At 41.2% G+C, this 27,491-nt stretch overlaps 1 protein-coding gene across 5 annotated transcripts; it reads left to right on the plus strand.

The window, feature by feature from the left end:
- Positions 1 to 1,395: 1,395 nt before the first annotated feature.
- Positions 1,396 to 22,585, plus strand: LOC125298593. 5 transcript variants are annotated; one of them, XM_048249375.1, is made up of 8 exons: positions 1,396 to 1,566; positions 4,033 to 4,149; positions 8,832 to 8,878; positions 9,006 to 9,227; positions 9,729 to 9,774; positions 10,072 to 10,111; positions 10,976 to 11,682; positions 11,874 to 12,415. In XM_048249375.1, the coding sequence occupies exons 2-8, from the start codon at positions 4,038 to 4,040 to the stop codon at positions 12,053 to 12,055; spliced, it is 1,356 nt and encodes a 451-aa protein (XP_048105332.1). In that variant the 5' UTR covers positions 1,396 to 1,566; positions 4,033 to 4,037; the 3' UTR covers positions 12,056 to 12,415. The 5 variants fall into 5 exon arrangements, with proteins under 5 accessions (XP_048105332.1, XP_048105333.1, XP_048105334.1 ...); XM_048249376.1 differs by having other exon boundaries at positions 9,006 to 9,212; XM_048249377.1 differs by lacking the exon at positions 8,832 to 8,878.
- The last annotated feature ends 4,906 nt before the right edge of the window (positions 22,586 to 27,491 follow it).

Here is a 27,491-nt window from a genome sequence, read left to right on the forward strand (position 1 = left end):
AAGTTAAAACTGAAGATAGACAGTGGTAAGCTCCAATATCCAAAGTGGGTGATTATAACGGGGTTTTCACTATTTAACAATGTAGTCTCATGGATAAGGTAATGTCGAGAAATATGCCACCGTGTGCCACTGTAATGGGGGAAAACATGAAGCTGTATCAGCATATTAAGCACCAAATGTGACAGGCTGCTGTAATGATAATTTGTAACGTTCTGTGTAGCCTACATGTATTTAGAACTAGGCCTACTGCCGACATCGAGCAATATGCTGTTTCACTACGCAGTGGCCCTCGACCTTAATACAGCCCTCCGGAGCGCGTAGCTAGCTGGAAAGGTGCTTTTGCCATGCTAAGCCATGGCAAAATGCGCGTAAGAGTTGTATAAGAAACGCCCAGCTTTTGGGCTTGCTACTTAAACGCATAACTCCCTCTATCACGCGTAAATGACAGATTTAAGCCAAGGGGAGAATTCGCGCAGAGTGAAATGGGCGTGGTTTTACTTACGCGCCCTTACGCACATTGGGAGAATTCCCCCCTCTGTGTCAACCTTAATTAATCCTTCAGGGAATGTTACCTGTATAACAAGAGATACGAGTTCAGTATTGGGTTTTGATAAAGTGATGGTCATGCATAACAAAGTCTCCGTGATTTATTATTATAACATCTCAGTTAGTCGAGTATTGAACATCACACCAGGAACGTTCTCTGAAGGCTACACAAGACAATACTTTTAGAGGATGTTTCCGAGAAGTCGGGACAGGCCGCTCGAGCTTCCCGTCGGGACAGGACGCTCGAGCTTCCCATACTATTCTGTGTCCCACTCCGTCCCTGGAATTGGGGTTGTAGCCAACATGGTTGAACAATGTTGGGAGTGTAGCCTATTGTGTGTGGAGGCAACACGTTACTCATCTTGCACTGGATCATCTTCCTGAATTTCAGTATTCTGATCGCAACAAGTCTGGGCAAATTACTAAATCGGCTCTAGACAGAGACTACTGCCCTGTTCATGCCACCTGGGAATATCAGGGACTGCCTTTGTAATTAGCCTACAGTAGGTTACGTTGTTTTCTCCACTGCGAGTGTTCATGTGCTATGCTCACTAATTTCAAATAAACAACTTTTGCTTACGGTATTTGTATATGGTGTAAGACGCTTGGGAAAGAAGGAAATGCATCTTTCAAGTGACAAAAACGGCAAATTCCCAAGTTCACATTAAAATGGTTGGACATTAAAGTCCACAATGAGTACAAATTAACTACAAAGTGACGACAAAAGTGACGACGAGCTCCCAACTGGGCAACTCAAATAAAACCTTCCCCCAGTTTCGCACATGAAGTGACGTGAATGATGATGTTTTCTCTGAGAAATTATGTTTTTCCATGCGCATGAAGAACGCACCGAAGGCTACTGCTATGACTGTGAGAAGAAGAATGACGGAAGTTTGTCACCATCCACGGCACATTTAAAACATGAGCCGCTCTAGTACCTTCACTTGGCTAAAGTGGACTTGCCCGTAAACTGCTTGGAATACTCTTCATCTGACATCTCTATCCAGTGATATGGCAGGGGTAAGACATTTATGTAACATTCGGCCTGCCTGGGCACTGAACGTCGATGATTTTATGGCACCGACCGAAATGCTCCGATCCAGTGGCGTAGCCAGAATTTTTCCAGGGTGGACTTTTTGAGAAGTAGGATGGACCACTATTTTTACATTCTAATGTCTGCCAAACATCCGCTAATTTTTTTAAAACTTCAATAACATAACATTTAACAACTTGATAAAACAAATATACAGCCTAACCGTGACTATACTTCGGTAGCCTAAAATTGGAAAGAAATTGCCAGATTCGCATTTTGTGGTTCAATAAATCCTAGGCTAAACGTTTTAACCCTTTACTGCATGAATGAATATACTTAAAACATGTTTTAATGCAGTTGTCTTACTTAAAATGGTCTAAATAATAGACATTTAGGAAAAAGTAAAAAAAAGGTGGTGGGGGGTGGAAAATGCTGTAAAATCCATGTTTTCTTTAAAAACTTCTTATTTCATTACAAGTCTTTTAAACTATGAACTATTCAAATATGAACTAAATTAAGCTTGACTTAGTTATTCTCTGATACATCTACAAATTCAACTGTATTTTGGGCTATAAAATGACGATATCATGGTAGCCTAATATTGTCATAGTGTAGTCCACCTGGGAAGAAATAACCTTCCTGTAGGGACCTAAAGTAATTGTCTTGATCAAAACCGGTTTATGTTTATGTTAAATAAAGTCATCATTTAGATGACTATTTCATTATGATGACTTTCTTTTACCATTCTATCTCAGTCAGAGGACATATTCAACTGCACTGAGACTGCACAGTCACAGAGCCCTCCGCTTCAGGATGCATGCAAATGAATGTTGTACATAAAGCCATAAGTATCCTTCACATATCCCCCCTGACACACTTCTCCTGCCCTGTAAAGTCATGCCTCATCCATATCTGGGGTTCCACACACAAGGGTCAACCTAACCTAGGGGTTCCCGGTGGTGTTCATACTACAGGCACTGGGCATGCCTTGGATGGCTCCATAGCAAGCCAGCCCACTTCGTACACCATTTATATTGAGAAGAGAGAAGGCTCACCCCATTTACCACAATAAACACCTCTATCTAACCATAGTAAGGTAGAAAACAAGCTACAACCCATCGATAAGTAACGTGTTCTGCTTTCAGCCGGGCATCTAGGGACCGTCTACAAAGTGCAAGACCAAAAGTAGATACAAAGATAATTTTCAATAGTTTCACACTTCACTCTTATTAATTCTAGGTGCCACCAAAATCACTCCACACATCCAACATCTCCTTTTGCTCACACTACACCAATTAGTTTAAGAAAATCTTCCTTGGCCAAATTTGAATTTTAACACATTTTTACTGGGAAAATATTTCAATAACTTCACTCTTTTTGAGTTTATTGCTGCCAAAACCACTCCAGACATCTAGGGTCTTCCTATGAGCATACTACAATTGCTAGTTTGAGAAAATATTTCTTGGTCTTTTTTTCATTCATTTTTATTTGAGAAATAATTCAATAGCTTCTATCTTTTTGAGTCTAGTGCTTCCAAAATCCCTCGACACATCAAGGGTCTCCCCATGGTTGTACTTAACCTAGTTGTACTTAGCCTATTTTTCATAAATCTTTACTGGGGAAAAAATCAATAGCTTGTTTCTTTGCGCTTTCAAAATCACACATACTACACCTGCTACGTCTATCTAGCTCTGCCTATTTTTCAATTTTCAATAGAAAAAATTCAATAGCTTTACTTTTTTGAGTCTAGCTCTTCCAAAAGCATTCCACTCATCAAGGTTCTCCCTATGAACATACTACACCTGCTAGTTTTTTTTTTAAAATCACTAAGCACACTAAATACACTAGAGGAGTCAATGTCTATACATGGCTGATGCATACAAAGCCGTCCCTCACATAGGACAATCTGACCACCTGCCCAACTACTCAGCATTCATTAAACGTGTGAAACCCACAGTGAAAACAGTCAAAGTTTTGCCAGAGGGAGCAGACTCAACACTTTGGAGAAGCCGCTCGGGTCCCCCGTGACTCCCACACGGACATTGACTCATACACCACGTTTTCGGTTCTGTACAGTTCTGGTATTTTTTTTTTTTAATCTTTAACACTTCAGAAATATCATACTTCACCAATGATATATAGATTATCCACCATTAGGCTACAGTATTAAAAATAATTATATCATGTAATCATGCACAAACTGTAAGAATTTGACTTGACTTTAAGCACATCATTGAGACCATCTCTGAGAAAATATATGACATTTTGATACCAAAACTACATTCTGAAATTTGGCAATCAGATTCACAAATTCACCTGACCATTCCAGTTGACATTTACTTTTTCGTCCACTTAATGGGCTCGTATTTAACCTCAACATCAAGCGGTCAGCTCTGAAGGAGAACTGTAACGTTGAGCTTGAGCATGTGAGTGTGCTCTGTCTGGTTTCTCAGAGAGGATGGGCAGCCCCACCGCCCCTACCGTCCTATCAGAATGTTTGGAGCGGAGGGGACCTGCAGCCACCGAGTTACGAGGAAGCTCTCCTGGACACAGAAACTCACCCTTTACAGGTAAACATATGGACCTCTGAAGTTCGCCTACAAAATCTTTGCCCAAATAAGGAGATCCGGTGTTACCAGAGATTCTGGGTTTCCATGGGTGGAGTCAGGTGGAGTTTAGCGTGAATATTTATAAACGGAGGTTGTCGTGCGCTCGCGCCTAGAGAGCATTCATGAAGAGTGACTCAAATGGAACTGAAAATGTTGGTAAAGAAGCTAGAAGACTACAGCAATTTTAACACGTTTTTGAATGTTAATATGGGTTATTGTGGAAAAACGTGACAATTTCGACGACCACTGGTGGTCGAGTAAGTGTACGATTATGCAATTTGGCGTATATGTTTTGATCTTGTGTAGCCTAGACAGGCAGGCTATCCTACAGCCTATCAAATTGTCATTACTTTAATTTAGCCCTGTTTAAATGGGCTATTTAGCACTTAAAGTTGTAATGTCAGTGGGACATCATGGTAGATGTCTTTTAAGTGTCAGTACATCATCTGTTTTTTTGTGTGTGATGTCCAATGAGTTTCGAGGTTTGGTCATGCATGCTTGCCTACACAAACATGTTAGCTAGCCTAGTTTGACAAATTTACTTGTGCTGCATTACAATGCCCTGCTACCTCTGTTGCCAAAACAGATCATTAAGGCATGCTTTATTGGACATTCTGATATCTTGGAGTCTTGTGAAATAATAAAACTTGTTTTATACAATCATTGTACCATTAGGGAAGCAGGGCATCAATATGGGCCATGCACTTACAGTATATTGGTTATGTTTATCCATAAAGGTCATAACTACATTAAGTCAATATGCTTTATTACCTTACAAACACTGTCTAGCTTTACATGGATGATGCCTACTTACAGAAGTCCTTCAGATACACAAGATGAATGGGTTAATGTTATTAATGTGGGGTATGGTCATATAGAATCTGTATATTCAAAAGGTAATGGTTACAAATGCAATTAAGTAGTACTTTACAAGAACCTATGTGCTCAATGAGGATGATGGGGGGTGAATGACTACATATGGGCTGATTATAACAGGTAGTAATCTGGCCCTTCAAAACCCCAAATGAGTCATGTGATGCATAAAGGACCCCTGAAGAGTTTTTACCTTAAAATAACGTTTCCAAAATCATTTTGAAAGCCCATACACTCTTAATAGAGTTAATGGCATTTTGAGAAGGTCTTATCGCTTTGAAAGTTTAGGTAGGAACAGTTAGGTCCTTCAGGTAGGAACAGAGAAACAGACAACAGAATTATGTTTATGTTCCTTATAATATGAATTATTGATTTCTTATTGTAGTGTATCATCAAGATGACAAGTTACTTAGTTGCCTGCTGTGATGAAAATATGTTCACCAGCACTCACCAAAACACACCACTCCACTCGTGTATTTGATGCCAGACAGGCTCATATCATGCTGTTCTATATGCATATGCCTATGAATTTACATTTTCGACCAAATCTGCTCTTATGTTCTATTCCCTAAGAATATTAGGCTAACTTTGCCAGACTCCCTCTTACAATGTAAAATTAAAACTGCTGTACAATAGATAGACAGGGCACCCCATTTCTGCCCTTTGAAGGCTGATTACCCAAACTTTATTTTGTATATCCTTATCCTTGCACACAATACTCTGTGGGTATTTTGGTATGATAATATTGTTTAACTTTAAGTTAATACTGATGTCAAGCCAATGTTTTTTGTCTTGAAGATAAAATGTGATTGCTGCCAGGGCTGGTAGGCCTACCACTGAATGTGTAAACTGGCCTGACACTGAAGGACAGTTTATGTGCCCTGGCTGTAAATAACTAATACAACTAGAATTGCGGTTCCGAAGAACTGCAAGAGTGGGTTTGATCAGGGGCGTGAAACTCGGCTTCATCCAAGGATTCCAACGGTACCTAATTTATGAAAATCGGGCACACGGATCAAAAGTTATCTGCATTAAAGGAGAATTCCGGTGTGATATTGACCTAAAGTGTATTAAAACATGATACCGACTGTGAACGTATGTCTCATAGCCCATCTCGGCTTGTCCCCTGCACTCCAAAATCTGGCGCTAGTTAGCCGATGCTACCAACAGCTTTTTCAATGGTGGTGCTTCGGCATCGGGCTAGCCATGCAAATAAATCACTGTTTTACACCATTTACGATGCTCAATGTATCTCCACACTTCATTGGTAGACTTCCGAGGGCCCTGACGATTTATACAGACAGTATCTTCACGAAGTTTAGCGTTTGCAGACATCTTGAATTTAGTCACGATAAGTCGAGCGACGAGTAAGAATGAACAGGTAGGGATCAGATTCCAAAAATAATTCAGTGAAAATGCATGGATTCCAGTTTCTTCCAGTAACAGCAACTGGAATCCATGCATTTCCACAGAATTATTTTCTTACTTTTAGTACAAAAAGTGGGTGAACAGGAATAATAAATAAATAAATAAATAAACAAAGTAAACTTAAGAAGAACAATAGTGGGCTTGCTCCCTACCATGCTGTGGGCTTGCTGGATCAAACCCACTAATAAATTGTTTTTACAACTTTTTGTGTGTTTAGTTATGTGTAGTAATTCCTATAGATTATGTCTCAGAACTAGATGTACCGCAGAGCGGTACAAAATATGACCGCCACCCAGTCCAGCACATTTTTTCGACAAAAATAAATCACGCTGAGAGGCCTATATGATTCTAACTGTCTCACTAAATTGCATTATCCACACTCAATTCTCACTGGTATCTGCTAGACAACAAGTACCAAAACATGATTAGTTCATAGATTTCACATGTAAAATTCATTTTATACAACCCCACCCCCATCTTGCCTGTTCATAATTCTGAGAAATTCTTGAATTGTGTGCATGTGTGCGTGCACACGTTTATGTTTATGTGTGTGTGTGTGTGTGTGTGTGTGTGTGCGTGCTTGTGTGTTTGTGCATGCATGCGTACATATGTCTACTGTGTGAGTATGTGTCATACATATGATTACTGTGAATGCATGTGTGTGCGTGTGTATCTGTTTATGCACATGTGTGCACATGGAATGGGTTAACATGACCCCTGGAGGCAAACATACAGAAAACATTGGTCATCCTAGGCCCTACGGTTCTCAAGATATTCACAGAAAACTGTCTGCCCTACCTTTCGGGGGGTCCAGTCCAGCGGGGGGGCTACAGATCAAAACGAAAAACGATGGTTCCATGCTATCCATGTGGGGTTACATGCCCACCAAGTTTCGTGTACCCCGGTCTTTCAGTGTCCCAGGAATCCTTGGTGTACGGTCACTAAATGTACACATAAATCATTTTATTGTAAGGCCCCCCATGAACGAAAGTTCACAAAACTTGGCATGCATTCGGAAAGTGTCATAATGATCCTACACTTTCAATTTCGTGCAGTTTTGACCATGTCAGCGAGAGATATTGTGATGAAAACACCTAATTTTTTGCTTTTAATTTTTTTAACTAGGTGGCTATATACATGAAATAAGTGGTAATGGGATGGGTTGACATGCCCCTTAAGACAAACATACAGAAAAAAGGTGGACCTCCTAGGCCCTCACGGTTCTCAAGATATTCACAGAAAACTGTCTCCGCCACCTACAGGCCAGTTGGTGTATAGTAACATAAATTAATTTATTGTGTGGCCCCCCATGAACGGAATTCCACAAAACTTGGTGTGCATTCAGAGGGTGTCATAATGATCCTATACTTCCAATTTCGTGCAGTTTTGACTATGTCTCATTTTTACTTTTTTGTGTTTATCTAGGTGGCGCTATACATGAAATGAGTGGTTATGGAATGGGTTGACATGGCCCCTTGAGATCAGCATACAAAAAAAATGGTCCTCCTAAACCCTACGGTTCTCGAGATATTCACAGAAAACTGTGTCTACCCTACCCTCCTTTCGGGGGGTCCAGTCCAGCGGGGGGCTACAGATCAAAACGAAAAACGATGGTTCCATGCTATCCATGTGGGGTTACATGCCCACCAAGTTTCGTGTATCCCGGTCTTTCAGTGTCCCGGGAATCCTTAACGGAAATTTGGACATGCAAAAGAAAAAAAAAAAAAAAAAAAATCTGACTAAACTAAACCGCCGCTGGGCGGCATAATAACATATCACATGTGCATGAGGGCAATGACAGGATACCATTTGTTCAGAGTTAGGACATACACAGGCAACATGGGCTATTTATTGCACAGACATTTGTGTTGTAGGCTATACAGTGGGTCAATCTGATGTAGGCTATGTTGCTGCCTGGGCTAACATCACTACAGATGCACAGAGGCTAGGCTACAATCAAAACGATACAAACATAATAGCCTAGCTAGGCTAGGACCACCATCAAGGCCTACTGTGAAAAAATCGCCAATATCCTTAATGGTAAGCGACGACCCACTGAAGTTTTGTTTGACTGGCTGGGACACAAGATAACAACATTGACGCCAAATTGCATCTAAACTCAAACACGACATAGTCATACTTTCCATTAATAACACATGACAACATTTTTGTTCTCTGCCTTCGAGTGGATACTGTGATCTTAGGTACGTGAAGACGGCACACTTTGATCTTTGCTACCCCAGAGCTAACTCATAATGCAACTTGCCATAGGTAGTTAGCATAAATTAACACCCGGATCTCCTTATATGGGCAAAGATGGCAGCTTTGGTTCCTTTTTGTAGGCGAACTTCAGATGTCTATGACAGTGGGAGGAAATCATCATTTCCTGGTGAGATCTGTTGAGACAGACATAGACAGACTCAGCCAACAGGAAAACTGGTTCAAACAAACATACAAACGTCACCTCATTGAGACAAAATGTCAATGTTTCATAACTCTCCTTTCACAAACACTAGCCTACAGCCCCACCAGTTACTGCTTCCTCTGGCTTCAGCCCATTTTATCCTCCCGTACCTGGCTATCAACCATCTGGGCCCTATCCTCCCGTACCTGGCTATCAACCACCTGGGCCCTATCTCCCCGTACCTGGCTATCAACCATCTGGGTCCAGCTCACTCCCAAGACCCCAAAGAAGAGATTCGCTTGAATCTCAGCGTGTCATGGTACAGTTCATAATGGTAACAATCCTGGAAATTAGCATTTTGGGTTTCATTCTTAAGCCAAGGCTTTTTTGAAATGTATTTTGTTTTGTCCTGAAGAAATGTTTGTGTTATAGTCATGAAAAATAGTATGCAATAGTGCAATCAATTTCATATGTTAGCCTATTTACCGCCTCCCTTTAAATGTAATGTGCAAACCAAGACATAGGAAGATTGATAATTGAACAGATTTTTGTTGACTTTTTCTGATATTCTGTAGTGTGTAATAGCTTGTATCAGCATGGCACAACCAGATATGATCATATAAGAAAGAGTGTGACATTTTTGGTTTTCCAGAAACATGGGCATAAGCTTGGCAGCTGCAGTAGTGCAAATGTTGACACCAACAATTATTTGACTATTATTGTCATTGTGCTTTTTCTTTTAACATTTCTCCTAAATGTTGGACAAATCAATGGGGTTGAAATGATGTGACCGTTTGGAATGGATACATACCTCCTATATATATTTTTCCCCCAGTCTCAAAGTAATGAGGAACTCATTGCGTGGTGGAGAACTGTGAAACGTGAGTGTCAAATCAAACTAACCTCCATCATCACTAACAAAAGCTAAAGCCCATGAAGTGTCTTTATCAGTATGGCTGCTGGGAGTTAATAGATGTGAGCCAGTTAATGACCATGAACACTACAGAACATATTTGCACTGCACAAGACCAGTCACCAGCGCTCACAAAGTGAAGCCCTATAGGCCTCACAATGGGGCCGACAGTTATCAACTCAGAAATGTGCTCTTATCAAATATAACACCCTCCTCAAATCTGTTGACAACGATAACAACTTAGAGTGTTCTGATTGTCTTTCAGCATGGGAGAAAATGTCCCAGTCTCCAGACACAGAGCTTAGGTAGGTACCATATGGCTGTTGTTGAAAGTAAGCTAGTCCACATAATGTGATATATGCAGGTGTGGGCCTGGTTAGTACTTGGATGGGAGACCTCCTTGGAAAACTAGGTTGCTGCTGGAAGTGGTGTTGGTGGGTGGCCAGTAGGTGGCACTCTTCCCTCTGGCCAAAAAAAAAAAAGGATCGATCCCAATGCCCCAGTGCTGTGACGGGCACACTGCACTGTAGGAGATGCCGTCCTTCGGATGAGACGTTAAACCGAGGTCCTGACTCACTGTTGTCATTAAAGATCCTATGGCACTTATCGTAAGAGTAGGGGATTCCCCGGTGTCCTGGCTAAATTCCCAACCTGGCTCATTCAATCTGGCCCCCTAATCATCCCCCACTGTAATTGGCTCATTCACTCCCTCACTCTCCACCTCAAGCTGGTGTGTGGTGAGCGTTCTGGCGCATAATGGCTGCTGTGCATCACCCAGGTGGGTGCTACACATTGGTGGTGGTTACTAGTGAGGTCCCCCCATCCATGCGTTGTAAAGCGACCTTGGGTACCATGAAAGGGGCTATATAAGTCCAAGGTATTATTATTATTATTATTATTATAATTATTATTAATCATTCATTTCACACATGCTTTGATCCAACTTGCAGTACATTTTGATTGGTTATGCCCCCTAGGTATATATGAATGAAATGAAATGAAATTCATACTGTTTCTCAATTACCAGTTAAGATCCACCTTCATAAACATGGATTAAAAGCCCAGTAGTCATTACATGCCTATGAAATATATTTCACAAAGGTATGTGGTGTGTTGGGAAAACAAAATAAAAGTCTCATATGTCAATGCATTCTCTCCGTCTGTCTCAGAATGTTGGCTGAGAAAGTCCACCGTGTCCAGAGAGCTGTTCAGCTGTACTGGCACCTCATGTCCACCCACGGAGTAACCTTGCAGAATCACATCGGCGAGATGAACAGGACCGCTGACCACATCAGCAAGTTGAAGGCAGCGGGCGCCACCGGTGGCACAAGGAGGGCCGTGGGCAGCGCTGTGGCCATGACGGGCATCGTGCTGGCCCCCTTCACCATGGGCATCTCACTGGCCATCACGGCGGTGGGCGTAGGAGTGCTTGCGGCAGGCAGACTCACCAAGGCTCACCCAGATGAAATCAAGAACAAGGTGGCCATCGACCACGACAAGAGGGCGCTGGGGGCCCTGGTGCAGGACTACCGCAAGAAGCTGGAGGACATCGAGAGCTGCCTCCAGTTCATCTACACGGGGATGGAGCACATCGGACGGAACCACCTCTCCATCTTAAAAGGCGTCGACATGGACACCAGCCGAGTGGCCAGCATGCTGGGGCTGTCCGGGGAGGTGGCTTTAGGGCTGGGCGTGGCGGGCAAGTCGTCTGACCTCCTCCGAGGGTTCGCAGGGGGCATCGGCACCTTCTACAGCAAGAAGGACAACCAGCGCCTGAAGGAGGGCAAAGAGAACAAGTTTGCCAAAAGGCTACGCGAGGTGGCAGCCCGACTTCAAACCGCACAAGATGAGCTGATTCGCGTTGCAGATTCACTTGGTAGGTTTTGATATGTTACATGTCCAGACGTAATCCTGTTTCATTATAGGTTAATCCTGAAATTGTGATTGTAAACTGTGATTAGCTTGTTTCATAACTTGTCAAAATGGAACATGTGCCAATGCTTTGTTAAATCACTTCCTCTTCCTCTTCCTCACTTCCTCCAAAACATTGTTCCTGAATCAATACAGCTGTTGTGGAACATGTACACACAGTTTGCAATGTGCATGGACATCTACTTCTCCAAGGAGGACCAGGAGCAGCTCAAGAAGGGCTCGGAGACCAAGTTTGCCAGAAAGATCCGGGAGCTGGCCAAGCAGCTGAAGAGTGGCCTGGACCAGCTGATACAAGTCAGGGACACAGTTCGCTCTGATGTCCAGCAGGTGGCGATGTAGTAGACTGGACCAGCTGATGCAGTTCAGGGACACAGTTCGCTCTGCTGTCCAGCAGGTGGCGATGCCATACCCCCAACCCCCCAACACAACACACAAAAAAATACATTTTTATAGCCTATCAGTTAGTATCAAAAGTAATTTTGTTTTAAAATATTAATTGTTTAAAAAAATACGGCTAATTTGATGCTGTTTAACAAATGTATAAATGGTGCACTGACGCTTTAAGAACAATTCACATTTAGTTCTCAATGATCTGCTGGCTCCGCTCCACTATGGCTAGTGCTGTACCTATGGCTGTGCCCTCTAACCAGTAGTTTATAAATGGTCAGTGGTGGGAACTGTTGCCTCCATGATTTCCTTTTAAAAGTTTCTTATAAGAAGGAGATATCAATTATCAACAATGACAAGCCAGCTGGTACCTGCCGCTCTCTTCCCCTCTTGTGAGCCACACACGCTTCCCAGTTAAATGGAGTCGCATAACGTTCAAATTCGATCTGCTGCAAAGGAGATAACAAAGAGTAGGCCTATCATCTGTATGTATCATGATGTTTTGACATTGACATTGTAAACATTCTCCAAGAAGAGAAAACAGCAGTTTGCAGTAAAGCTAGCCAACGTTGTCTCTATCGCAGGAAAAAAAAATAGCGAGCAGTCTGATAACCTAATAATATGCTTGGCGGGCCGGATTAAAGTGCATGGCGGGCTGGATCCGGCCCGCGGGCTGCAGTTTGCCTACCCCTGCACTAGGCTATGTCGTTTTCAAGGCAGTATAGGCTACCCATATCTGGAAAGGTATGATGTGATGATCATGCTTATACATATATCTTATGTCAGTCATAATATCAAGGAAAGATATGTTGTGTCCCATGTTTTTTTTGCATTTGTGTCACCTGAAGCATGCTGATAGAAATGTCTATTTAAAAGCACAGTTGATCTGGGCATGCCATGACCAACTTTTGATTATTTGATGATTTGGAAAGCAAGTTTGTTATTTTGATTAATGTTATCATATGTCTCTGTGCCTGTGTGTTAGGTCTGTGTTGGTTAGGGCATTTGTCAGAGTATTTTTTTTTCAGTGTATTTGTCCACCATTACTTTTCTGCAAATAGACTTGTTGCAAAATGTATTTTCAAATAACATATCAAATACCCTAATTTTAAGTGTATCAAAAAAAACTACAAAACATAGTAGCCACACCATGTATCAAAATAACATACTGCAGTTTTGTATTTTGAAAACAGTAAAAAGTAGTCTTTAAAAGGATCATGAAGTCACTTTGCAAACCTTCTATATTTGTTTATTTAATATAGGCTATTCCTTCATCACTACAATGACTGTTGATAGAGTGGACAGTGTTTGTGAGCAACAGCGTTTCTCTGCCTATAAGACATGCCATAAACCTACAAACAGTCAACAGATCAACTATGCTGACCTGCCTGTTACATCTCATAGCCTTCTGTATCAGAGATGTACACAAAAAGTCACAACTGCGCTTGTATGTATACAACCCCAATTCTGAACAATAATAGGCCTAATATAATAATAATAAGCTTTATTTGTATAGCACCTTTCATACACAGAGTGCATCTCAAAGTGCTTTACATTTGGAGCATGTAACACAATAATAGAGAAGAGTCAGCCATTATCAGTCATTCCTCTTTGTTGCCGTGGCCGTTTATGATCCAATTAGCAACATATCAGAAATATAGAAAATAATATGTAACACAATCTTAGAGAAGAGTCAGTCATTCCTCTTTGTTGCTGTGGCCGTTTATGATCCAATCAGCAACATATCAGAAATATAGATAAGAACATGTAACACCATAATAGAGAAGAATCAGTCATTCCTCTTAATTGCTGTGGCCCTTTATGATCCAATCAGCAATATATCAGAAATACTTAGCAGTATATAGGCTTTGCTAACAAATGCTTAGGCCCGGTTGATGTGGACTCTAAGCAGTTAGCCTTACTATGTTATTGGTATGTGTTGTGATTATATGCCTTTACTGTATACAGACTAGGGATGTAACGATATGAAAATTTAACCCCACGGTTATAGTGACCAAAATTATCACGGTTTTCGGTATTATCGCAATATTTTTAAAAGTGTGTTCAATATTTTCAGAAAGGACTAATAGGCTGAAATAGTTTCAAAAAGTGTGACAGCATTTACTATTACAAAATATAGGCAAAACATTATCAAAAGTGAACCATTTAACCAGGGACGCTGGAACTCATTTTCATCTGGGGGTGCTCATAAAGGGGGTGCTGAGGGAGGGTAAAAAATTGTTACTGAGTAGATGTGATTCTTTTATTCTGGTGCATTTTAAGGTGGCCTATTGCTACTGGAGAAGGGCATATTTTCATTCACATTCATAGGCCTACATCCTGACTGCACAAACAAACCTGGCTGAGCTGAGCATTCTTAATTCATAGCAGAACGTTACCGTGACATTGTGTGTTGACCCGTTCACTTTTTCCTTGGTCATGTATAATTGTAACCTGACTCTTGCCAGATGAATTTCGTTCTGCTTAGCTCCGCCTAGCTTCACTCACATCCATCTGGGACCTCTTCCATTGAGAGTGATTTCTGCACCCGATTTTATGGGACAGCCAATCAGGACGCAGGGTGGGAGTTTCATAGATGTGACATAGCGTAGAAGCGACTGTGAGACTGTTATCAGCGTCACAGGTTGGCTTCGATGTGAGTGGTTGAAGTAACACGTCAATAGATGACGGGCAAGTGGCTTATTCAATCATATGCAAGCATTTTTTGATTAGGCCCAGCCTTCTGAAGCAACACTCCAATGGATTGGTCCCAGATGGATGAGAGGAGCTAGGCGGAACTAAATTTATCTGGCGAGAGTCAGGTTAGTATAACTGGCTTTGTGTCACAATTAAATCCATCAAGTAGATAACAGAATCAGTAGGGTACCAGTTTTGTTTCATTGTACCAGGCCTAATGTATGTCAAAAGCAGGCTCGGATGAAGCTGGGAAGGATTAAACACACGGTTTCCACACCGTGGTAATCATCCGTGATAATAATGATATTTGAAATGAAAACGGTAATTGTTATCATCAACATTTTTATCGCGGTTATACCGGTAATCGTTACATCCCTGATACAGACATCAAAATGACGCTATATGGCAACTGTGGCAAGGAAAAACTCCCATATTCCAGGAAGACACATTGAGCAGAACCTGACTTAATAGGGGGCGAACAAGTTGGGATGTTGGTGTAAAATATGAATAAAAACAGAATGTTATGATTTACAAATCATTTTAACTCTATTTATTTGAGAAAAGACAACATATCTAAACAAGAGTTTAGCACTTGGCCTCTTCTAGTATGGAGCCATACTTTTGAATGGCATTGTTTTCCTGACATATTCAAGATCTTCCCTCGAATATACTGTACGTTGTCTGGATGGCAGTATATGTTGCGCAAAACCTGTGTACATCATTCAGAATAAATTGTGCCTTGCCAGATATGATAGATGCCAACCATAGGCATAGGACGTACTCGGATAAGCGTACGGTGCCCGGGTACGGTACGGAGCGATCACACTGGTCAAACAAACCGGACGTTGGGGTTCAAACATACTCGGGTATGGTACAGATGGCATAGTGTGTATGCCCTGATTCACCTCCATACCATCACAGATGCTGGGTTTTGAAATGAGCACTGTAACAAGTTGGATTAGTTGGATTGGTTCTTTAGCCCAGAGGAGTCCATGATTTCCAAAAAGAATTACATATTTTGATTGGTCTAGCCACAGGACAGTTTTCCACTTTACTTTAGTCCATTTAAATGAGCTCAGGCCCAGTTAAGACGGTGGCATTGTGGTACCATGTCTTAATACAATTTCGTCTTTTGCATAAAGTTTACATTACCATTTGTGTATGGAGTATCAAACTGTGTTCATAGATGATGGTTAAGTTTTCCTGTGGCCATACAATGATTTCCTTTACAGAAACAGGTTTGGTTGTAATGCAGTGCCATCTGATGTCCAAAAAGACCACGGTTATCCAATATTGTTTTTCAGCTCTGTCTTTTGTTTTCAAAGATTTGTCTGGATTCAATTAATATTACTGTAGATGATGAAATCCCTAAATTCGTTGCAAATTCATGTTAAGTAGCATTATTCTTATATTGTTTTATTATTTGCCCACACAAAGGGTTAACACAGAGTTATGAATACCCCTACATCTTTACTTCTGAGAGACTCTCGGATGCAGTTTATACCCAATCATGGTGGTTGTGAAATGTTCCTCCTTTAATTATCTTCATCATAATGTAACGGATGCCAGCGAGCTTATCTGTGCTTGTAGAACGTTGGTAAACCTCACTCCCCGACACCTAGTGCTGCTGGCATGCAAGCTAGTAGCCTGGGCTTTTACCTCAACTGTCAGCACTCTCGACCGCTCGACTCCCGATCCGAGGTGCTGCTGTTCGCGGGTTCGCATCCCGGCGTGTGCAGGGCTGAATCACACAGGTTCAACACAACGCAATTTACAATAACACAACTTTTCCAGCCTTTTGTCGCCCCCTTCCCAACTATTTTGAATTTAAATTGTGCTTATATTTTCCATGAAATAGCCTAATTTGCCTTTCTTTAAATGTTCGATATGTTGTCTAGGTCCTTTTTGCAGCTAACTATGGTTTTACGAGATTTGCACATTATCACATTCTGATTTATTTGCATTTTACAAGTCGTCCCAACTTTTTTTGGTAATTGGGGCTGTATGGTTGAGCAATGTTGGGAGTGTATTGTGCATTTGAGTATGAGAAACCTGTTACTCATCTTGCACAGGATCATTCCTGAATCTTAATATTCTGTAACAAGAAGTCTACTAAGTCGGCACTACATTCAATGCTTTACACTTTAATGATGTCATCACATTACCAAAAGTAGGCTGGTTTTGCCAAAATTATTGTATTTTGATACAAAATACAAAGCCATTTTCTTCAACCCAATAAAATACAAATTACAATATACTAATTTGAAGAATGTATTTTAAATACATGTTTGTATTTCAGATGGGGGTGGGGCATTCTTACTGTAAACAAAACACACAAGACTTCATGGGAACTTCCTGGTAGTAAAGCAAGTGTGCATGAATAAGCCGGTTTTGCAGGTGGGCTGTGTCTGACCCCACTACAGCACAGTCTGAGAAAAAGAATGACGAAAGTTTTTCCATTTGTCACCACCAACGGCAAATAAAAAACATGAGCTGCTCTGTCACCTTCACTTGGTTGAAGTGGACTTGCACATTAACTACAGGGAAATACTCTCCACCTGACTTCTCTATCCAGTGATATGGCAGGGGTAAGATATTTATGTTTTTATTCATTCAGTCATTCATCATTCAATCGTTATTTAATTCTCGGAAATACATCACAGGTAGCCCTCACGGTCAATGATACAATCACAAATAAAACAAGATGAAATGGTTTTGAAACTATTTAATTAACTGTTATGGTACCATAACATGTCATTGTCATTTTAAAATTGAATGTATTGTTATAATGCAGTTCAGAATAGTTGGTTAGAACATGATATGTGTGAGAACACTGCAGGTAATACTTTTCCTAAAGGGAGAAGTACACAAGCAAATTTCATCTAGGATGGGAAATTATGTTTTTACTGAGGCTCTGACAACTGCAGACTGTGGTGGGGCATTCTTACTGTAAACAAAACACACAAGACTTCATGGGAACTTCCTGGTAGTAAAGCAAGCGTGCATGAATAAGCCGGTTTTGCAGGTGGGCTGTGTCTGACCCCACTACAGCACAGTCTGAGAAAAAGAATGACGAAAGTTTTTCCATTTGTCACCACCCACGGCAAATAAAAAACATGAGCTGCCCTGTCACCTTCACTTGGTTGAAGTGGACTTGCACATTAACTACAGGGAAATACTCTCCACCTGACTTCTCTATCCAGTGATATGGCAGGGGTAAGATCTTTATGTTTTTATTCATTCAGTCATTCATCATTCAATCGTTATTTAATTCTCGGAAATACATCACAGGTAGCCCTCACTGTCAATGATACAATCACAAATAAAACAAGATGAAATGGTTTTGAAACTATTTAATTAACTGTTATGGTACCATAACATGTCATTGTCATTTTAAAATTGAATGTATTGTTATAATGCAGTTCAGAATAGTTGGTTAGAACATGATATGTGTGAGAACACTGCAGGTAATACTTTTCCTAAAGGGAGAAGTACACAAGCAAATTTCATCTAGGATGGGAAATTATGTTTTTACTGAGGCTCTGACAACTGCAGACTGTGGTGGGGCAATCTTTACCTGCTGTGTGTCCCTCTGATTGCACACGCTTTCATTAGGGAAACACATGAGCTTGTTAAATACATGACTTCCAGTCATCTGTGTTGTTGAAGTCACATAACTACACCTATATACCGCTATGTTCTCCACTCATGTTTAGCAATGAAGTTGTATCAGTCCAGTCCCCTTATAAAAGATATTTGGGCCTAAATGTAGCCAAAGTAAACACAGTCAAGTCATATGGTAAACCATCAGTTCTTTTTTACTACATTCCTAAATTTAAGTGAAATTCAGATTCACAAATTTACCTGGCCATTCCAGTTGGCATTTACTTTTTCGTCCACTTAATGGGCTCGTATTTAACCTCAACATCAAGCGGTCAGCTCTGAAGGAGAACTGTAACATTGAGCTTGAGCATGTGAGTGTGCTCTGTCTGGTTTCTCAGAGAGGATGGGCAGCCCCACCGCCCCCACCGTCCTATCAGAATGTTTGGAGCGAGGGGACCTGCAGCCACCGAAGCTCTGAGGAAGCTCTCCTGGACACAGAAACTCACCCTTTACAGGTAAACACTAGCCTAGAAATCTAGACGCGCCCCTAGCGACAGCAAATTACATTAGCTGCCAGGGCTAGTCTAGCAACTCTCCGTTGGCTTGTGAGCTCCAGAAATCGAAACTTAATCAGGGCATTGAAATTGTGTATAGAGTCGTTTGGTGGGCTTAACATAATGATTGATGGCAGAGTTGCAACGGTTTGGCTTGAATTCCCTGCTACTTGAAAACAAATATCCTATTAGGTCCTATTATGCGTGCAGAGGGAATTTGAAAGACAACTGATTATCCCGCCCCTCGGACTGAGCACTGCGAACGGTGAGTGCCCAGACTCTACATTTTAATGTGGGTCTGGCTCGCCAGGCTAGGTAAACACATGACAGCGGGAGGAAGTCATAATTTCCTGAGATCTGTTGAGAGATAAGACACACAGTCGTGAATGACTCCAAAACTGGGTCACACTTTTAACTAGCTAATAGTACATGTTTTGCAATATTTATCTTGTGATAGAAGCATACTTTAATCACCAAATGGCAATATTTCATAAATTTTCTTTTAAAAGGGCATTGTGAAAATTTGGTTTTCACAAACACTAGGCTGCAGCCCCACCAGTTACTGCTTCCTCTGGTTTCAACCCATTTTATCCTCCCGTACCTGGCTATCAACCACCTGGGCCCTATCCTCCCGTACCTGGCTATCAACCACCTGGGCCCTATCCCCCTGTATCTGGCTATCAAGCACCTGGGCCCTATCCTCCCGTACCTGGCTATCAACCATCTGGGTCCAGCTCACTCCCAAGGCCTCAAAGAAGAAATTCGCTTGAAGCTCAGCGTGTCATGGTACAGTTCATAATGGTGACAGCCCTGGAAATGAACATTTTGGGTTTCATTCTTAAGCCAAGGCTGGTTTGAAATTGTCTTGAAGAAATGTTTGTGTCATAGTCTTGCCATGATTAAACAAAAGAGTACAAAGCGCAATAGATGGCTTGGGGAGAAATCAATTTCATAAATTCATTATTTACCCCCGGCCTTTAATTGTAATGTGTAAGCCAAGACATAGGAAGATTGATAATTGAACAGATGATTTTTGTTGACTTTTTCTGATATTCTGTAGTGTGTAATAGCTTATATCAGCATGGTGCAACCAGATATGATCATATAAGAAAGAGTGTGACATTTTTGGTTTTCCATAAACATGGGGCTTTACATAAGATTTACAGCTGCAGTAGTGCAAATGTTGACACTTGAAATAATTGACAATTATTTGACTATTATTGTCATTTTGCTTTTTCTTTTAACATTTCTCCTAAATGTTGGACAAATCAATGGGATTAAATGATGTGACCATTTGTAATGGATACATACCTCCTGTAAAACTTGTTTTTTTTCCCCAGTCTCAGAGTAATGAGGAACTCATGGCGTGGTGGAGAACTGTGAAACGTGAGTGTCAAATCAATCTAACCTCCATCATCACTAACAAAAGCTAAAGCCCATGAAGTGTCTTTATCAGTATGGCTGCTGGGAGTTAATTGATGTGAGCCAGCTAATGACCATGTATATAATAATGACCACTGCAGAACATATTTGCACTGCATGTCACAAGGCCAGTCACCAGTGCTCACAAAGTCAAGTCCTATAGGCCTCACAATGGGGCCGACAGTTATCAACTCAGAAATGTGCTCTTATCAAATATAACACCCTCCTCACATCTGTTGACAACAATAACAACTTAGAGTGTTCTGATTGCCTTTCAGCATGGGATAAAATGTCCCAGTCTCCAGACACAGAGCTTAGGTAGGTACCATATGGCTGTTGGTGAGAGTAAGCTAGTCCACATAATGTGATATATGCATTCATTCATTTCACACAAGCTTTGATCCAACTTGCAGTACATTTTGATTGTGTTTGGCCCCTGGGTATAGAACCAATGAAATTCATACTGTTTCCCAATTTCTACCAGTTAAGACATACCTTTATAAACATGGACTAGTAGTCATTAACTAAATATGAAATATATTTCACAAAGGTATGTGGTGTACATGGTAAAACAAAATAAAATTTATTATTACATTTATTATGACAATGCATACATTCTCTCCGTCTGTCTCAGAATGTTGGCTAAGAAAGTCCACCGTGTCCAGCGAGCTGTTCAGCTGGACCGGCTCCTCATGTCCACCCACGGAGTAACCTTGCAGAATCACATCGGCGAGATGAACACGACTTCCGACCACATCAGCGAGGCCTACAGCATGTTAAAGGCAGCGGGCGCCATCGGTGGCACAAGGAGGGCCGTGGGCAGCACTGTGGCCATGACGGGCATCTTGCTGGCCCCCTTCACCATGGGCGCCTCGCTGGCCATCACGGTGGTGGGCGTAGGGGTGGTGGCGGCAGGCGGCCTCACCAAGGCATCCATCAAGAACAAGGTGGCCATCGACCACGACAAGAGGGCGCTGGAGGCCCTGGTGCAGGACTACCGCAAGAAGCTGGAGGACATCGAGAGCTGCCTCCAGTTCATCTACACGGGGATGGAGCACATCGGACGGAACCACATCTCCATATTAAAAGGCGTCGACATGGACACCAGCCGAGTGGCCAGCATGCTGGGGCTGTCCGGGGAGGTGGCTTTAGGGCTGAGAGTGGCGGGCAAGTCGTCTGACCTCCTCCGAGGGTTCGCAGGGGGCATCGGCACCTTCTACAACAAGAAGGACAACCAGTGCCTGAAGGAGGGCAAAGAGAACAAGTTTGCCAAAAGGCTACGCAAGGTGGCAGCCCGACTTCAAAACACACAAGATGAGCTGACTCACGTTTCAGATTCACTTGGCAGATTTTGATATGTTACATGTCCAGACGTAATCCTGTTTCATTATAGGTTAATCCTGAAATTGTGTTTGTAAACTGTGATTAGCCTGTTTCATAATTTGTCAAAATGTGCCAATGCTTTGTTAAATTACTTCCTCTTTTTTCCTCAAAACATTGTTCCTGAACCAATACAGATGTCAGGGTCGGAGTGGCAATCGGGACGATCGGGAGTTTTCCCGGTGGGCCGGCCGAGGAATGTGTGCAGTGAGGGCCGCCCATATAGTCTCTGTCGCGGCCGTGAGGCGTACGCGGCCCTCGAAATTATAAATTGATTATGAATATTCCGGGAAAATCTCCGTAATCTACGTTTTGGAGGCTTAAGAAGTCTAACTAATATTTATACCATTCGCTCACGGTCTATACGTCATTCATGGTTGCCCTGCACACTCATCTCTCCCATGCTGATTTTTGTGTAGGCTAGCCTTCATTTTTTTTTTGTATCTTAATTCATTTTTGTCTTATTTAGGCGTTACAGAACTTTCATGGTCACAAATAAAAAAAAATGACAATCTAATTTGTTTGTTTGTTCTTAAATTAGCAAAGCCTCCTGGGACTGGGGGATGTGTTTCTGGTTTATCCAATGAACCGATTGCAGGTCAAGTCTATTTACAGAAATGTAGGGGGATAAATGAGCGGCCCCCTCGTCTAATGGCATGACCCTACAAGCGATCAAGTTCGTGGAAAACTAGAGGATTTTTGACAGTCGACGGATTTGCGTGGTTGCTTGCTGGATGGAAGGCAGAGAGAAAGGTTAGCGAACTAAAGAATTGACGTTATTGCTAGGTGGAAACTTGCACAAGCTAGTCTTATGTTGATATGTAGGCCTAGCCTAATGACTAACTAGATGTACCGCAGAGCGGTATAAAATATGACCGCCGCCCAGTCCAGCACATGTTTTCCACAAAAATAAATCATGCTGAAAGGCCTATATGATTCTAAATGTCTCACTAAATTGCATTATCCACACTCAATTCTCACTGGTATCTGCTAGACAACAAGTACCAAAACATGATTAGTTCATAGATTTCACATGTAAAATTCATTTTATACAACCCCACCCCCATCTTGCCTGTTCATATTGCCTGCGTATGTGCCTGTGTTTGTGCATGTGCATGCATGTGTACATATGTCTACTGTGTGAGTATGTGTCATACGTATGATTACTGTGAATGTATGTGTGTGCATGTGTATCTGTTTATGCACATGTGTGCATATGGAATGGGTTAACATGACCCCTGGAGGCAAACATACGGGAAGAATTGGTCATCCTAGGCCCTACGGTTCTCAAGATATTCACAGAAAACTGTGTCTGCCCTACCCTCCTTTCGGGGGGTCCAGTCCAGCGGGGTGGCTACAGATCAAAACGAAAAACGATGGTTCCATGCTGTGTCCCGGGAAATTTGGACATGTGAAAAAAAAAAAAAAAAAAAAAAAAATTACTAAACCTATATGGCTGCGCGGCGGTCATAATTAGTGGGCCACTCAGGCTGATAAATGGTTTGTGGAACTCGTTGGAACTGTCTATATGTAAGCCTATAGGCCTACATATAGACAGTTAATAGCTCTCTACAAACCTCAAACTGTTCGCAATGTGCATGGACATCTACTTCTCCAAGGAGGACCAGGAGCAGCTCAAGAAGGGCTCGGAGACCAAGTTTGCCAGAAAGATCCGGGAGCTGGCCAAGCAGCTGAAGAGTGGCCTGGACCAGCTGATACAAGTCAGGGACACAGTTCGCTCTGCTGTCCAGCAGGTGGCGATGTAGTAGACTGGACCACCTGATGCAATTCAGGGACACAGTTTGCTCTGATGTCCAGCAGGTGGCAATGTGGTAGACTGGACCAGCTGATGCAGTTCAGGGACACAGTTCGCTCTGCTGTCCAGCAGGTGGCGATATAGTAGACTGGACCAGCTGATGCTGTTCAGGGACACAGTTCGCTCTGATGTCCAGTAGGTGGCGATGTAGTAGCCTGGACCAGCTGATGCAGTTCAGGGACACAGTTCGTTCTGATGTCCAGTGGCACGCCCCCAGAACATCTTAATAGGGCTGGCCAGGTGAGGCCATTGCAAATCTTGGGGTGGCACACCAAAACAAAACAGCAGTGGGTGCTGTCCTCATCCCCCATTTCATGAACTGTTGTGAATTTACATTAGGTATTTAGATTAATAGTACCCACTGTAAAATATAAACATATTAGTCCTTTGAGGCCTAGGTTATTTTTATGTCTGTGAGCTCCCATGCACATGCCCTCAGATGTAGTGTTGCAGCTGTCTGGCTGTGTTAGCTGCTGGCTGTAGCAAAACTGATTGTTTTCAGGTTTTTTTTCGTACCGACAGTACTTAGTGATCTCGAGAAACGGAGATCTATGTGAAAACTCACCAGATTTCAAGTAATTCCAAGTATTCCAAGTAGTGTTATTTTATTTATCTTTATTCAATCAAAACAACACTACTGCACTTTTATTGATATTTTTCATATTACCTGAAATACACAATTAAATAACATGCCAGGGGTGGGCAAACGTTTTTGCTCAAGGGCCACATTGGGTTTTGAAAATTGGCCAGCAGGCCATACCCCCCAACCCCCCAACACAACACACACAAAAATACAATTTTTTAGAATTGACATATTGATGTCAATGGGGCATTTTGCCCATGTTCAGGGTGGAAAATAAAAAAGAAAGATTTGCATAAGACAAGTCAATTTGGTGTTTTCAAAAAGAGGGGATCATGGAGAATAAGGAAAAACATATTTAAAAAATCTTTGTATATTCCCACAAGGTGTTTGGGTGCTCTGAAAATGATAACCAAAATGATTTTTCAGACTTGTGAGGTCTGCTGTTCAGACCCTGAAGGGATTTATTTTCTGTTCATTGCTTTTTGTGAGAGTGTTTCTACTTATCTCAGTAAGGAAAATAAATCAAGAGCCTATGTTGAGTACAAATATGTCTTCTGAAGGCTTAAACAGAGACCAATTTTTTGAGGCCTAAGTGCGTGGGCTCTGGTTGAACTGACGTGGAATGACCCTATATCTTATGTCAGTCATAATATCAAGGAAAGATATGTTGTGTCCCATGTTTTTTTTTTGCATTCGTGTCACCTGAAGCATGCTGATAGAAATGTCTATTCAAAAGCACAGTTGATCTGTGCATTCTATGACCAACTTTTGATTATTTGATGATATGGAAAGCAAGTTTGTCATTTTGGTTAATGTTATCATATGTTCCTGTGTTAGGTCTGTGTTAGTTAGGGCATTTGTCAGAGTATTTTTTTTTTCAGTGTATTTGTCCACCATTACTGTTCTGCATATAGACTTGTTGCAAAATGTATTTTCAAATAAAATAATAAATACCCTAATTTTAAGTGTAAAAATTTAAATTTTAAGTGTGAAAACAGTAAAAAGTAGTCTTTAAAGGGATCATGAAGTCACTTTGCAAACCTTCCATATCCATTTATTTAATATAGGCTATTGCAGTGGTCCCCAAACTACGGCCCACCACCTCATTTTGGGTGGCCCGCCAAAACATGTCCGTAGTATATATAGCATCCGGCCCGTACAGTACAACATCGTCAAACTAAAACCTCCGCAATTTCCCCCATTCATTCTCTATGGCGAGTCTTAACATGTACATGTATTAACATGTAATACTCATTTTGTCCACCGGTGGTTGTTTTGGCGCTGTTTTGCGTTTGCCATCAAACAATGTAAGAGGCCTATGCTGACTGCATCAGTGCTCAAAGTATTTTAAAAGTTTATCAATTAATTGTTAATAACTAACTAACTTCTATTCAAGTCATATTTCTGGGACTTTCTGGGATAAATATTTCTATTTTTTATTCACTCGTTCAAATGTTCATACAAAGAGTTCACAAAGTTCTCATCAGGTGACTGAAAGTTAGAATGGTGGTCATTTCAGACCACTTCAGCACTTCATAAAATTCTCATAGTTTGAGAACTTTAAATGATTTGTAGGATATTCACAAATTGAGCTGTGTATGCAAAGACACAGAATTCAGAGTTCACACATTTTTTAATAAAATATACTTTTGGGACTCCCTGCTAATACTTTTGGGAATGCAAACGTTTTTTTATTAGTATTATTTAATTTTACACTGATATGGCATGATGACAATATAAACACAGCTAACAATGGTATTAAATTGCAATAGCCTATGATTAAATGTAATAGAATATTCAACTAAGGTAGACTGCTGTTGTTCACAGCACTAAGCTATTTATGGTTACTGATATAGAACTACTCCGAGTCTCAGGCCCTCTCTTGGAGCCAGGCATAGTGAGCTGGCCCTCCGAAGAAAAAGTTTGGGGACCACTGGGCTATTTCTTCATCACTACAATGACTGTTGAAAAAGTGGACAGTGTTTGTGAGCAACAGCTTTTCACTGCCTACAAGACATGCCATAAACCTACAAACAGTCAACAGATCAACTACTGCTAACCTGCCTGTTACATCTCATAGCCTTCTGTAGCCTATCAGAGATGTACACAAATAGTCACAACTGAGCTTGTATGTATACAACTTCAATTCTGAACAATAATAGGCCTAAGATAATAATAATAAGCTTTATTTTTATAGCACCTTTCATACACAGAGTGCATCTCAAAGCTCTTTACATTTGGAGCATGTAACACAATAATAGAGAAGAGTCAGTCATTATCAGTCATTCCTCTTTGTTGCTGTGGCCATTTATGATCCAATCAGCAACATATCAGAAATATAGAAAATATGGGTAACACTTTACTTGACAGGTGAGTTCATAACACATTCATAGCAGCTGTCATAAACTGCACATAAAGCATTCATGACTGTTTCATGAGACATGACTCAACATTCATACCAAACCTTTCATGAATGTGGAAGACAGAACGACAAGACCTTGTCAAAATAAAAGTCCAAAGTCGCAAAGCAGCATTGCCGTTTTTGGTCCAAATCTCTTACCTGATCACATCACATCTGAGTCAATGGGCTACTCCAGTGCCAAAAAGACATGGTGAACATGGTGAAGCAAATAATTTTTGTTTCATAAAAATGTATTTGTTTTATGATGTAACCTTTGCAGATGATTTCTTATCTTTTGCTACTGGAAATGTCCAACCATTACACAAATACGGGTCAGCTGAATGTAGGCTAGTTTACCTCCCAGTGTTAAACTCAGTGATTACGAATACTTCACAACTTGTATAGTAAAGTGAAATTCGATGTAGACTTCATAAGATATTCATGAAATATTTACAAAGGCTAGAGAGATTAAATTAATGGTATCCAGGTTACACAAATACGATGTTAGACTTTTATTTTGACAAGTTGTCGTCAATCTGTCTTCCACATTCATGAAAGGTTTGGTATAAATGTTGAGTCATGTCTTATGAAACAGTTATGAATGCTTTATGTGCAGTTTATGACAGCTGTTATGAATGTGTTATGGACTCACCCGTCAAGTAAAGTGTTACCAAAATATGTAACACAATAATAGAGAAGAATCAGTCATTCCTCTTCATTGCTGTGGCCGTTTATCACATTCTGATTTATTTGCATTTTACAAGTCGTCCCAAATTTTTTCGGAAATTGGGGTTGTGTGGTTGAGCAATGTTGGGAGTGTATTGTGCATGTGAGTATGAGAAACCTGCACATTACTCATCTTGCGCAGGATCATATTCCTGAATCTCAATATTCTGTAGCAAGAAGTCTA

This window comes from Alosa alosa, chromosome 7 (genome assembly GCF_017589495.1).
Source record: "Alosa alosa isolate M-15738 ecotype Scorff River chromosome 7, AALO_Geno_1.1, whole genome shotgun sequence".
Taxonomy (NCBI): domain Eukaryota; kingdom Metazoa; phylum Chordata; class Actinopteri; order Clupeiformes; family Clupeidae; genus Alosa; species Alosa alosa.